The 14,082-nt window shown below is 34.4% G+C and overlaps 1 protein-coding gene across 3 annotated transcripts in view; it reads right to left on the bottom strand.

Annotated features, from left to right (window-relative positions):
• Hsf2 (heat shock transcription factor 2) overlaps positions 1 to 14,082 on the bottom strand; it is a 30,481-nt gene that overhangs the window by 10,934 nt on the left and 5,465 nt on the right. For all 3 annotated transcript variants that reach the window (XM_070015346.1, XM_070015347.1, XM_070015349.1), the window contains exons 2-7: positions 11,659 to 11,767; positions 11,390 to 11,517; positions 10,268 to 10,392; positions 8,218 to 8,293; positions 4,332 to 4,393; positions 2,514 to 2,601 (exon numbers count right to left, since the gene is read on the bottom strand). In XM_070015346.1, coding sequence (XP_069871447.1) covers positions 2,514 to 2,601; positions 4,332 to 4,393; positions 8,218 to 8,293; positions 10,268 to 10,392; positions 11,390 to 11,517; positions 11,659 to 11,767 — 588 coding nt within the window. The remainder of the gene's footprint in view (positions 1 to 2,513; positions 2,602 to 4,331; positions 4,394 to 8,217; positions 8,294 to 10,267; positions 10,393 to 11,389; positions 11,518 to 11,658; positions 11,768 to 14,082) is intronic.

The raw sequence follows: 14,082 nt of genomic DNA, 5'->3' as shown, positions 1-14,082 counted from the left end.
ATATAATTACAGATATTTACTGTAGACACAATCATAAGCAAAATAGCAAAGTCCTTTTCTTGGACTTTTCTATCAATTCACAGGCATGAATCATATTATCTGTAGTCTATATAACTATTACTTTTACTGTAAAACAGCCTGAAGACATCATGTCCAAAAATGTTTCTACGAAAAGATCTTCAAATTCTAACATACTTATTTTTTGTCAGTCCTGGGGCTTCAACTCAGGGTCTGGTGGTATCCCTGAGCTTCTTTCTTTTGCTCAAGGTTATAGCTTTTCCTAAGTAGCAAGAGTCTCATGGAGCCGGGTGCTGGTGGCTCACGCCTGTAATCCTAGCTACTCAAGAGGCTGAGATCTGAGGATCGCGGTTCAAAGCCAGCCCGGGCAGGAAAGACCGCGAGACTCCTATCTCCAATAAACCACCAGAAAACCGGAAGTGGCGCTGTAGCTCAAGTGGTAGAGCGCTCGCCTTGAGCTGAAGAGCTGAGGGACAGCGCCCAGGCCCAGAGTTCAAGCCCCACGACCGACAAAAAAAAAAAAAAAGAGTCTCATGGACTTTTCTTGCCTAGACTGTCTTCAAACTACAATTCTCAGATCTCAGCCACCTGAATAGTTAGGATTACAGGTGTGATCAACTGGCACTCAAGTTCTAACACACTTTTAATAACTAAAGAATAAAAAAGTTTTAAGCCTTCAAACATTCAAGCATTATCAGATATGTGAAAGTACATGGATGGGGATTATTTTACCGCAAACAACTGTTTGATGTTTTGTTCTTAGTGTAAGTGAAAACACTTCAACTATTCTATAGTTATATGTCAATTTGACATTTTTTAGCAAAGTTTTAATTTTTTAATTAAGATACCGGTACGTTCACCAGTTATCCATTTTTTTTAAATCCAACTCTCAAAACTGAAGTTATTATAATACAAAAAATATAATGTAAAAATGATTATAACACAAAAGGGTTCAACACTAGTTAGTTACCAAGAGGTAAAAAATATGAAACAGTCATATTGATAGCTTTTGTCTACAATCTTAGCTCTCAGAAGACTGAGATCTGAGAAGTGCAGTTTGAGGCAAGGCCAGACAGACAAATCCTCAAGAATCTCATCTTCAAATAACTAAGCCAGAGTAGAGGCCTAGCTCAAATTGTAGAGCACCAGACTCGAGTGAAAAAAACTTGACTGCACAAAGCCCAGAACCAAGAAAAAAAAAAAAAGAAAAAAATGAAGCAGTTTAAAATACATAAATACAATTGGCTAAAAATCTTCATCTGCTTAACATAAGCATGCAATCCTATAAGCAACATAGATACACTTGATAATTTAGAAATAAAAGTGGGACTAGGAGTCAAATATGATGTTAGTGCTACTTTGCCCAAGAACTAAATCATTTTCATAGTTCAGTAATAAAATCCAAAGCAGTATTTAAGAATTTTATGACCTAAAAGTAACAATAGTAGCTCAGTAGTAGAAGTACTTTGCCAGCCTGTATAAGAAGGTACTCAAGTCCATTCCCAACACCACAAAAAATGAAAGAAACAAAGATTTTAAGATCATAAAAATAGGTCTGGTTTCTGGACTTGATGGTGGACTAATATGCCATCAGAGTTGCACAAATTATCCAGAGAGCTTGTGACAAAAACAAAGGTAAGGGGCTGGGAAGGTGGCTTAGTGGTAGAGCTCTTGCCTTGCATGCATGAGGCCCTGGGTTCGATTCCTCAGCATCACACAAGCAGAAAAAGCCGGAAGTGGCACTGTGGCTCAAGTGGTAGAGTGCAAGCCTTAAGCTGAAGAGCTGAGGGACAGTGCCCAGGCCCAGAGTTCAGGCCCCACAACCGACAAAAAAAAAAAAAAAGTATCTTAAAATTAGGGGAGGGGGGAGGCTGGGAAGGGATGTGAAGGGTAAACAAAGGAGGAGGCTGCAATGCTTGGTAAGAAATGTACGCATTATCCTGCCCATGTAATTGTAACTCCTCTGTACAGTATGTTCACAAATAAAATAAAATTAAATTTAAAAAAAAAAAAGAAAAAAAATTACTAGAGAAAAGCAGCCTATTTAATGCATATTTATTTAAAAAGTTGGAAACAACCAACAAAAACTACAAGACATTGCGCAATCATAATTATATGATATTCAATTTTTATACAGGGTTGAAATGCACTAAATGTGGTTTAAAAATCCCAAAAGTAGCACCAACTAAAAGTAGCTACAGATAGATACATACATAATGTACTGTTCCTAAGTTAACACATATAAAACCAGCATGGAAATTAACATTAATGCAAGACAGAAAAACAGAAAAGCAAACTTGGAAATAGGCAAGTAGAACAATTATATTTGCAATAATTTGTTACTTAAATAGTCTAAAGCAAATTACAAAAAATTTAATGATTTAATAGAGCTAGGGAATGAACACTTACATTATTATTCACTTAACTTCCTTGAAATACTGCCATAATAAAATTTAGTTTGAGAAAATAAATATAAAATATACATGAAAAATTACTTTATGATGGTGATTATCAGCTGGTTCTTTGACTATGTGCTGAAATAGATTCTTCTTTTGGGCTCCATTAGTATTTAGAAGTAGAGGCCTGGAAATCAGAAGAAATATTCAGAAATAATGGTTAAACCTTTTAAAAATTTAACTATATTGAAAAATGTTTACTTCAATAGTGAATAAAAATCTTCAGTAAGAATACATAGAAATTCTTCTATGTATCTTAGCAATAGAAACTGGGGATGAAACTAAGACTTTAGTTTTCTGGTTTTCCACATAACTTTTGTTACAGTAAATACAATATAAACAACTCCAGAACATACCACACTGTCTACTGGACTATACAGTTCTTTATAAACTACACTTACATACTAAAATATCAACAGGTATATTACTAGTTAATGGAAGAGTTAAAGCCACGAAGCTCTAATCATAATCAAACTTGTACTCAGGGCCTGGTTACTGTACCTTAGCTTTTGCCATCAAGGTTAGTGCTCTACCACGTGAGCTACAGCTCCAATTCTGGCTTTCTGGTGGTTAATTAGATAGAGTCTAAGGAGGACTCTTCCTGTTTGAACAGGCTTTGAACCTCAATACTCAGATCTCAGTCTACTGGCTAGAGAGGATTACAAGTGTGAGCCACTGGCACCTGATGGTAATCTTTTTTTAATCTTCCAGCTATGCCTGTTGACAATTATTCATCTGGCTTAAATGTGACACTGGCCACAGTAGTTAATATACTAACAGGTATAGCAACCAAATTATGGTTAAGAATGTAAAAGATCAAATAAAATAATTGTTTTCTTCTGACAAAAGGTTCTTTTTCTAAGACTTCCTTTCACTTGGATTTTCTACGGCTACTTTAAGATGCTAATTTGAATGAAAAACAGATTCTTTATTACCCATAGGTACGTCTGTAAAGTCAGCACTCAAAATGTAAGAAAGTTAGCACTCAAAAATGTAAGAAAAATGTCAGCATGAAGAAAACATATTAACACTATTCTGACAATCCAAAATCTGAAATGTTCTAAAATTCAAAGATTCTTGAGCAGCAACATGTTGTTCCAAATGGAAAATTCACCTCATATCAAATTGAAGCATACAACACTCAGTTTTTCAGGATCCCTAAAGGGGGGAAAGAGTCTCCCAGCCCTTTCATTTACTTTATTTATAAACTTTGCCTCATGCACAAAATTATTTAAAATGTTGTATGAAATTACCTTAGATTAAGTGCATAAGGTATGTATAAAACAAAGAAATTTCAAGTTCAGATTTATATCTCTAATCACAAAGATTTTTCATGTTTATGCAAATACTCCAAAACCTGAAAAAAAATTGAAATCCAAACCACTTCTGATTCTAAGCATTTCAGATAATGGGTATTCAACCTTTAAGGTAAGTTAAGATGTTAAGAATGAAATTTAACAAGAACTGTTGTTTTGGTACATCTGGCAAATCTAGGACATTCATGTTTAGAAACTAATGGTTATAGACACTAAACTGTTGGTTTATATATACATCCAAATGTTTTATCATAAAAACTTACCTTTTACGCCGGGCGCTGGTGGCTCACGCCTGTAATCCTAGCTACTCAGGAGGCTGAGATCTGAGGATCACGGTTCAAAGCCAGCCCGGGCAGGAGAGACCGTGAGACTCCTATCTCCAATAAAACCACCAGAAAACCGGAAGTGGCGCTGTAGCTCAAGTGGTAGAGTGCTCTCCTTGAGCTGAAGAGCTAAGGGACAGCGCCCAGGCCCAGAGTTCAAGCCCCACGACCGACAAAAAAAAAAAAAAAAAAAAAAAAAAAAACAAAAAACAACTTACCTTTTACGCTTTAAACTCACGAGTTGGTTATTCTGAACTAATGTAACAATAAACTGGACAATCTGAAAAATAAAAACACATCACAGAACCATTCAATTAGTCTACATCATCAAGTCTTATAAAACTGATTCAGATGATAGATGTTCTCTATTCTAGATTACATTGTATCTCACACATCAACATTGGAAGTTGGGTGCATATTATGAATTAAAAAATACTAATTTAGATCAGTTATTTGTTTTGCTGAAGTCACATTTTATACTATGAGGCACAACAGTAAACTGATATTTGATAGGCAATATTATTTTCATAATAGGTAATATAATTATAGGCAAAAAAATCACTAATTTTCTCCAAAGAGATCATAAATTTTCAAGTTAGAAAAAGTTACCAAGTGGAGATGTATCTGCCAAAATTTGCTGCTCAGAGTTAACAGAATGATTTGATTTTCAACCAATTTGTAAGGAAATCTATTAAACTGGTCAAAATATGTACACAAACGCTCATATTTTATAGCCTTGTTTCTTAAAAGTTGGTCTACAGTCCAGCAGCAATCGCTTAGGAACATGTTAGATATGTAAATTCTAAATTCTCAACTTTCCTACACAATTACTGAGTATAAAATTCCAAGGTAACATGTTTTAGCAAGCATTCTAGTTAACACTGATATATGTGGGAATTACACTGTCAACTTCCTACATAAAAACACTAAAAAGGTAAACTATGAAAAGCAGTGTATCACTGAGAGATTATGAATATAAAACAAAAATGACTGAAGGACTAGACTCTAAAGAAGACTTGCTTCTCAGCTTTGTGAAATGTAAATTACATGATTAAAACAGATTAAAATGCCTATACATACCTTAAACATTTTTTTTTTGGGGGGGGGTCCAGTCATGGGGCCTAAACTCTGGGCCTGGGTGCTGTCCCTCAGCTCTTCACCTCAAGGCTAGCACTCTACCACTTGAGCCACAGTGCCACTTCTGGCTTTTTTTTTTCTCTGCTTATGTGGTACTGAGGAACTGAACCCAGGGCCTCATGCATGCAAGGCAAGCGCTCTACCACTGAGCCACCTTCCTAGTCCATACCTTAAACATTTTATATCTCTCTCCAAAGAGACTACTAAGTGGTTTGCTTTACAATCAATAACAACTCTTCAATGGACAAAAATGTAAACACTTTAAGACGGCATTAGAGACATTAAATTGTTAATGCAAGTGAAAATGCAAACAGCTCTAAATAAAGACAATATTTAGGTTTAAAGGTTATCTTTGGACAATTCAACTTCAGTTTTTTTGGGTTTTGTTGGTTGTGGGTCTTGAGCTCTGGGGCTGGGTGCTGTTCCTGAGCTCTTCAGCTCAAAGCTAGCACTCTACCACTTAAGCCACAGTGCCACTTCCAGTTTTCTGGTGGTTAACTAGAGATAAAAGTCTCACAGATGTTCCTGCCTGAGCTGGCTTTAAACCGTGATCCTCAGATCTCAGATCCTGAGTAGCTAGGATTACAGACATGAGCAATGGCTCTTGGTCAACCTGTTTTTTTTTTTTTTTTTAAATTTATGAATGTTACATGACATTGAATCACCAGCTAAATATATTCTCTTAGTTCTTTTTTTTGTCAGTTGTAGGTCTTCAACTCAAGGCCTGGGTGCTTTCCCTGAGCCTCTTTGTGCTCAAAGCTAGTGCTCTACCACTTGAGCCACAGTAGCACTTCTGGGTTTTGAGTGGTCAACTGGAGATAAGGATCTCATGGGGACTTTTCTGCCTGGGATGGCTTCAAACTGGCTTCCTCCGATCTCAGCCTCCTGAAGTATCTAGGATTACAGGTGTGAGCCACTGCCACCTGGTTATCTTAGTTCTCTTTTGATACTTCTGCATCATAGGTAGAGATTTCTTATTCCCCTGAGGAGACAGTTACAGCATCCAACTTTTGAACTTGAGGACCTGTAAGTGGTACCCGAGACAAGTGTAAACTCAATCCAAGACCAAACATTACACAGCAGTTAGAACCAATTCCACAGGCAGAATAAATAGTACTAGTTGTTATGCATTATATAAGCTTTTTGTTGTTGTTGTTTTTTGTTTTTGTTGGTTATGGGGCTGGAACTCTGGGCCTGGGCGCTGTCCCTCAGCTCTTCAGCTTAAAGCTAGCACTCTACCACCTGAGCCACAGCACCACTTCCAGTATTCTGGTGGTTTATTGAAGAGTCTCACAGACAATAAGAAATGTACTTATTATCTTGCCCATGTAATTGTAACCCCTCTGTACAGTATTTTCACAATTAAAAAAAATAAAATAAAGTGTCTCATGGACTTTCCTGCCAGGGCTGGCTTTGAACCGTAATCCTCAGATCTTAGTCTCCTGAAGGGCATTATATAAATTCTACTCACACAAGAGATTCAAAACTATTGGTGCATAGCTCAATCCTATACTCCTGGTTACTTGGGATGCATAGATTGGGGAATCAAAAATATAAGGGCAGTCTTAAGCATGAAAGGTTCTGAGACACCATCTCAGTAATGGTTGGGTGAAGTTGTGGTTTGTGCCTGTTATTGTATCTTGGGAGAAGAGCGCAATGGCTGAGTACAGTGGCACATGCATCCTCATGGTATGGTTAAGCAGAAGTAGGAAAATCACAGGCATTCCAGTCCCAACATAAAGACTCTACTTCAAAAACAGCCAATGCAAAAAGAGACTGTAGTCATGGCTGAAAAGGTAGAGCACCTGCTAAGTGTTAGTCCCTGAGTTCAATCCCCTGTATCAGAATCAAACACACACCAAAAAAACCCAAATTTGAGCAAACAGCATTAACATTCACAAAAAGTTGAAATACAATGTAACCACTACCTATCTGTGCTTCAGGGGAAAAAAAAGTAGAGTCTTAGAGGCTTACAAATATGTTCAATACTCAAACTGCATTCCACTATATTCACTCTTCATTTTATGAATGAAAAATACAGAAAACTACTGTATCTACTAGGCTCCAAGAGCTATTCATCTCTGCCCTAAGCTTGTTTCACTAGATGCCGATTTTGTCAGTTATGCAGAGCCTTACTTTTAGGTCAAGGGCTTTCTAAGCAGAAACAAGCTTTCCTCCACTCTCGTCTTCAAGAAGACCTACTGCTTAGTCTAGTTTACTCAAAAGAAAAAAACAGCTGCCTTAATGACTTTTATGTTTCATCTCTTATTAACAAATGAAAGTTGATACACAAAAGACTAAATCACAAGCACACAATGCCAGGGAGGGATTCCAACATTTCTATTAATTTTAAGCTTACAAATTAGCATCCAGAATCTATTTTTCAACACTATTTGCTTTATGCATAGAATAATAATGACATACATAAAATGAAATATACATATACTAATAATGGCATACATACAATAAAAAATACTGATAAACTCATAATGTGGTGAAGTAATCTGAAAATTTTATCTATACCAGTTTAAAAGCAGTAAAAAAAAAAAAACCACAAAAAGATAAAACTCTCAAAGATTGTTTTATAATAAACATATGCTAAGAAACTAGCATCATTTAAGCCACTCAGGACAAAGGATTTTAAAACTGTTCTACCATGTAAAATGTCATTTACTAAAAGCTACTGAAATATCTGAGAACATGAAATAATCATTTTTAGTTAATGAGAAATGGATGCTATTAAAAAGCATATACATAACTTGGCTTAATATGATTTCATATTTGTAAAGAGAAATACACATACATATATATGAACATACATGTATATGTACATACGTATACACACATATACACACATACATACTATTATGTATTAAATAGAGAAATTAAGCTCAATTACTAGCTACTCATAAGCAGTATTTACTAAACAATGTGAATTATAGTCACAGAGGGAAAAAAAATTTTTACCTTTCGAATAACTTGTTGCTGTTGTGCATGCTTTGCTCTTAATTCTGACACCTCTTTCCAAAGAGACTCATTCTCACTGTTATAATTTATTTAAAAACCAAACAAAATAAGATTTAATCAGAAAAAACAAGCCTCAATATCATTAATTACAAATACTAGAGCAATACTTTGAAGGCAAAAGATCATGAGACCAATATCAACTTAGACTAGAGTAAGGTCTAGCTTAGTTTATAATACATACTACCATAATGAAAACCAAATGCCTGCCCACCTCTCCCAAAAAATAAATATTGGAAAAGTTAATTATACCTGTTTTTTAAAGTATATTACATATTTATATTAGACCAGGAAAACTTGTTCAATTACCTTTATCTTGATATCTTAACACAACTCTAGAATCACTTCTTTATTATCTACTACTTAGGGAAATATAGATACAAAACTTAAAAGACAAGTTCCTACATTTGCCTAGTAGTAGGCAATTTATTCCTTTTGAACATCTGGTTCAGTACTTTATGTTTAAAAACAAGGTAACCTTTAAACTACAGCTACCAACTGACTTCAGATCTTGTGACTCAGCTTATAAACAAAGGTAAGTGACATTTACCTAGCACTTAATATGCTCCAGGTAGTATGGTAAGCATTTTATGTGTATTAATTATTTAAATCCTCTCTAAACACTGCCAAGAAAGGAAACACTATCATATTTTTCTAGATGAGATGAAGATGTTCAGAAATGAATCTCCCAAAATGTCAGAGAGAATTCCATAACTGTTAAAGCCAAACTCCAAAACTATTACATTAACTCAAGCAAAAATTAAAAATAAAAACATCTTAAAAAAATCAAACCAATAACTTCTCTAATAGTAGTAATTCTTTTTCTTACTTCATTACTTTAAAAAACTGAAATTGTGCTATTAAATCTTAGTAGAATGGTGAAAAGATAGAAAAGACAATCCAATAACAAAATATTCAAATTTTTCCATTTTTGTTAATCTCTACAAATGACACCTTCTTCAATCTGCACTTATAAAAGATGTTCATTTGCATACAGAGGTACTAAAAAAGACTTTTCATCATTTACTGATTACTGCATTACTGAAATTCAAAGATGCTCTTATCTTCTATTAAAGGAGGAGGAGAAGGATTAGAACTTAAAGAATGAAAAGCAAGAATTAAAGAATGATTGATTCGGAGATACAATTTTCTTAGGAGCAAAATGAGTCCAAAATACTTAGTTAGAGAAGCCAGCAAACAAAACATAAATACAATAATGGCATAAAGAAAAATATGTAAAAAGGAAAGATTACATGTTATTCAAACAATGAATCAAAGTGCAAGGTTACTCTTAATGAAGATAATTCAGGAAGGAATAACTAATGTCCCACATTTGAAACAAGAAAGAAGACATCTAAAATAACTTTCAAGCTGTTGGCAACTATTAAAGAGAAAAAAAATCTCAGCTACTTAGTAAGAAGTAAACACACAAAATACATACAAGTTATTATTGTGGTATGGTAGGAAAGTGCTACCTAGTAATGCAGTAAAACAAAATGTTTCTGAAAAACTTTGAGTAACAGTTTTCTAAGCCTCTGTGAAGTAAGTATCAAGTAGGCCAACTATCTCATTTGTTTTTCTTCCTATTGTGTCCTACTTTTCCCAAGAAGTGGGTCACATCAAAGAATTTTAAGAAATAGCCATAAAAAAAGAATAAAAAATATGAATATGTAGGATTTTTTAATGTGGACCCTCATTTGTGTGTGAATACCATATGCAACTCTATTTTCTGCAGTAACTGATAGATCTACTGTTTCATCAACAAGACTTATGCACTGGATTTTTTTTTTTGGTGTGCTTAGATTTAAATGTTCTTTTGATTAATATAAAATATTAAGATAAAATCTATCAAGGCTTTTTTCCCCCTAATTTCCCCAAGTATAGAGAAAATATGTGCAGAAAAACAATAGTACTTAAAACACCAAACACCTTCAATCCCCAATACACATACCCAATATCCTATATTAGGATTTTATTTGGAAAAATACTTTACCTTTTTAATTCTGAAAGCCTGGATTCGATGGTTTCTTGTTTTATTTGAACCTTCTGAGCACTACTCATAATTTTTGTTAAATCTTCCTGACGAATTTTATTTTCTTCTGGTTTTGAAGCTGAAACCTTTCGAAAAGTAGACTTAGATAATCAAATGTGTATTGAACATCCATAAATATAATTTTAAGAAGGTTTTATATCCCATTAAGGAAGTTAGATGTGATTTCAAAAAGTGAAGGACAGAATTCTAGGAAAATAATAAACTTTATAGCTCAGTAGAAGAGAAAGCAAGGGACACTTACTTCTGTATTTCCAGGAACAGAAACAACTTATTTTCCTTTTCCTTCTGACAAACTACACCAAACTTCTTTATGCACACATTCCACATTTTAATTAATTTATACAGTCATTTTCTTTCAGTCTGAATTTTTAGAATTAGTAATACTGATGCCCATCCATGATATCAAAGGGACTTAATATTTTAGGCACTGAATATAGAACAGGGAATTACATTATAGAAAAAGTTCTTCAGAGAGCTAATATTCTAGTAGAGGCTTACTTTCCTTCATCTAACTTAGGAGGAATGAGCCATTTTATTAGAATTTATGATCCTTTACCTCAGTCAGAAGATTGTGAAAATTTTCTTTCTTTTGCAAAAATGTTTGAGGACTAAGCCCTCAGTACAATGAACAAGGAGGCAAACAGTGGGGTGGGGAGGGAGAATAATTCAACAACCAATACCTATATATATATATATATATATATATTTTTTTTTTTTTTTTTTTTTTTTTTTTTTGGCTCAGGTCATGGGGCCTGAACTCTGGGCCTGGGCGCTGTCCCTCAGCTCTTCAGCTCAAGGCTAGCACTCTACCACTTGAGCCACAGCACCACTTCCAGCTTTTTATTTTTTGCTTATGTGGTGCTGAGGAATCGAACCCAGAGCCTCAGGCATGCAAGGCAAGCGCTCTACCACTGAGCCACCTTCCCAGCCCTACCTATATATTCTTAATTTCAACAGCTGAAACAAAAGTTTTGATGAACCATCTTATAGTATAATCTACATTTAAATCCTTAATAAACTACATTTAAACCCTAGTTTAAATTTATGTTCATGTTATCTCACCTTCCTCTTAATGTTTTCCAACAAGTCATCCTGGCCTTGTTTGAAGTAAGGATGCTGAAATTCAACAGGACCATCTCTTTCTTGCTTTACAACTCCAGAATCAATGTGCACTACTTTACGAAAACCATCTGAAAAAAAATAAAATTTTAGTCTAAAATTATACAAAAGTAAGTAATGATGCTTCTATGGATTTCCTTTACCACCATAATAAAAAAAGATAGTTAAATAAGTGGTTGAGAACAGTAAAACAAATTGATAGCTATACTTACACATATTTAGTTGCCTTACAAAGCTTGCCATGTTATTGTGCTTGAAGTACTTGGGAAGAATTTCTTTTGAAAATCTTTGTTCATCCAAGACCAGAAAACTTTGGCCATTCTAAAAAACAAACCAGAAAAGATCAATTAGTTAAGGTCTTCTGACACACATATATACATATGCATGTATGTTTACACATGCATACATGTATACATACAAACACACATCCAAAATCCTGCCCTGGGCAGTTCTAGATACTTTCAGACCAATATTCTTTCCTTGAAAATGGCAGTAAAAAGCAAACTACTATTAAGTACCAAACTGCAATTTATTTTTTTAAATTTTTTTTTTGTGGAACTGAGGTTGGAACTAAGGGTCTTACACCGGCTAAGCTGGTGCTATACACTGAGTAATAAGTAATACATCCAACACTGTGTCACTGGTTCTTTTTAGTAGAATGCCTTGACTTACTGCCTAGGGGTGTACCTGAACCACAATGTGCCTACTTGTAGGCTTCCCAACATTGCTGGAATCACAGATTCACGCTTTAAGTCCAGTTTCCCTCTGAGACAAAGTTCTTACAATCTTCTTCTTGAGCTGGCTTGGAAGCATGATCTTTACTATCTCAGGCTCTCACTGGCATGGGAAGACAGGCACATGCTACTGTACTAAGCCATGAGTTGAGAAGGAGTCTTACTAATTTTTCTGGCCAGGATGGCCTTGACCTTAGGTCCTCCTGTATTAGCCTCCTAAGTGCCTATTACTGTAAGTGTAAGCTACTAGAGTCTGGCTGCAATTAAGCTTTCTGATGAAAACCTCAAACCAAAAGCTGCATGATTCGCTGAAATACTATTAAGAAGTATTTACCATTATTTTAAATTTATACAGTTAGTAATATTTGAGACTTAACATTTCAATATTATCTATATTATAATTGCACTTCAGCACAAGAAAATGAAAAAAATGTAAAGTAATTCAGTAAGGCATCTGGCTACCAGATTAATACTCCTCAGTAACACCCTCCCCGAAAAATACAGTCATCAAAACAACATAGAACTGGAAGAAAGACACATATTTATCAATAGAAAAAATAAAACTAAAGTCAGTCAATGTATTTTTAACAAGAATGCCATAGCCATTCAATAGAAGACAGGGGAGCAGAAAAACTGAATGTTCAAGTGCAAAACCATAAAAAGTGGGAGTTACCTGATGCTATACAAAGAAAACTAAATATGAATGATAGGCCTAAAAATTAACATCAAAACCCATAAATTTCAAAGAGCTTTTGGCAATGATTATGCATTACACTAAAATACAAACAAAAGCAAAAAAAATCTGATATTATCATCAAATTTTAAAACTTTTGTGCAAAGAATATGACCAAGTAGAAAAGCAACTCAGAATAAGACAAAAGATTTGTAAATGATATATCTGGTAATCATAAATATTTACAGAATTCCTAAAATTCAAAAACACTAAAAATTAAAAATGAACATGCTTAGGGTAGGTATTTCTCCAATGAAAATATGTAAGTAGCCAATAAATACATGAAAAGATGTTCAAAATCACTAATCAATAGGAAAATGAAACTCAAAACCACAATAAGATTCTACTACATAGCTGTTAGAATAATTATTAAAAAAACAAAAACAAAAACAACCAGGCAGCCAGTAGCTCATGCGTATAATCTTAGCTACTCAGGAGGCTGAGATCTGAGGATCATGGTTCAAAGTCAGCTTGGGCAGGAAAGACCATGAGACTCTTATCTCCAATTAACCATCAGAAAACTGGAAGGGGCACAGTACCTCAAGTGGTGGAGTGCTAACCTTGAGCTGAAGAGCTCAGGGACAGTGACCAGACCCAGAGTTCAAACCCCACAACCAATAAATAAATAAATTAATTAATTAATTTTGGTGAAGAAATGAAGAAATCTTGAAGATCTTGAACTATGAATCACTAGTAGGATATAAAAGTGCAGATGCTATAAAAAATATTCCTTGAAAAATTGAACTTGGAATTACAACATGATTCAGCAATTCATGTCTATATATAGTCTTCTCCCCAAAAAGTAAGCAACTAAGAACAGAAAAATGGATGGACAGAAGTACTTTATGAGAAGCTAGGAATATCAAAGAGATGACAAGTAGTATTTAATAAATATCGTTTCAGTTCGTAAAGATGAAAAACCTTCAGGAACTTGATGGTGTTGATAGATACAAAACAGCCTGAATACACTTAATGCAACTGAAGTTTAAATCAATTCCACATCAATTCAAGGCATACTGAACTGTAAAGCTTTAAATCTTTCCAAAGACAGAGGAAATATTCCCTTTAAGGTATATAGGTAAAAACAACTTGAAACTACAGCAGAATAAAATATTCCAATAGCAGAAAAATATCTTTAAAATATACAGGACCTTTAAGAAATCTTAAAA

Source organism: Dipodomys merriami, unplaced genomic scaffold, assembly GCF_024711535.1.
Source record: "Dipodomys merriami isolate MVZ:Mamm:240054 unplaced genomic scaffold, mDipMer1.0.p SCAF_112, whole genome shotgun sequence".
NCBI lineage: Eukaryota > Metazoa > Chordata > Mammalia > Rodentia > Heteromyidae > Dipodomys > Dipodomys merriami.
This window is presented reverse-complemented; position numbering and strand designations above follow the sequence as displayed.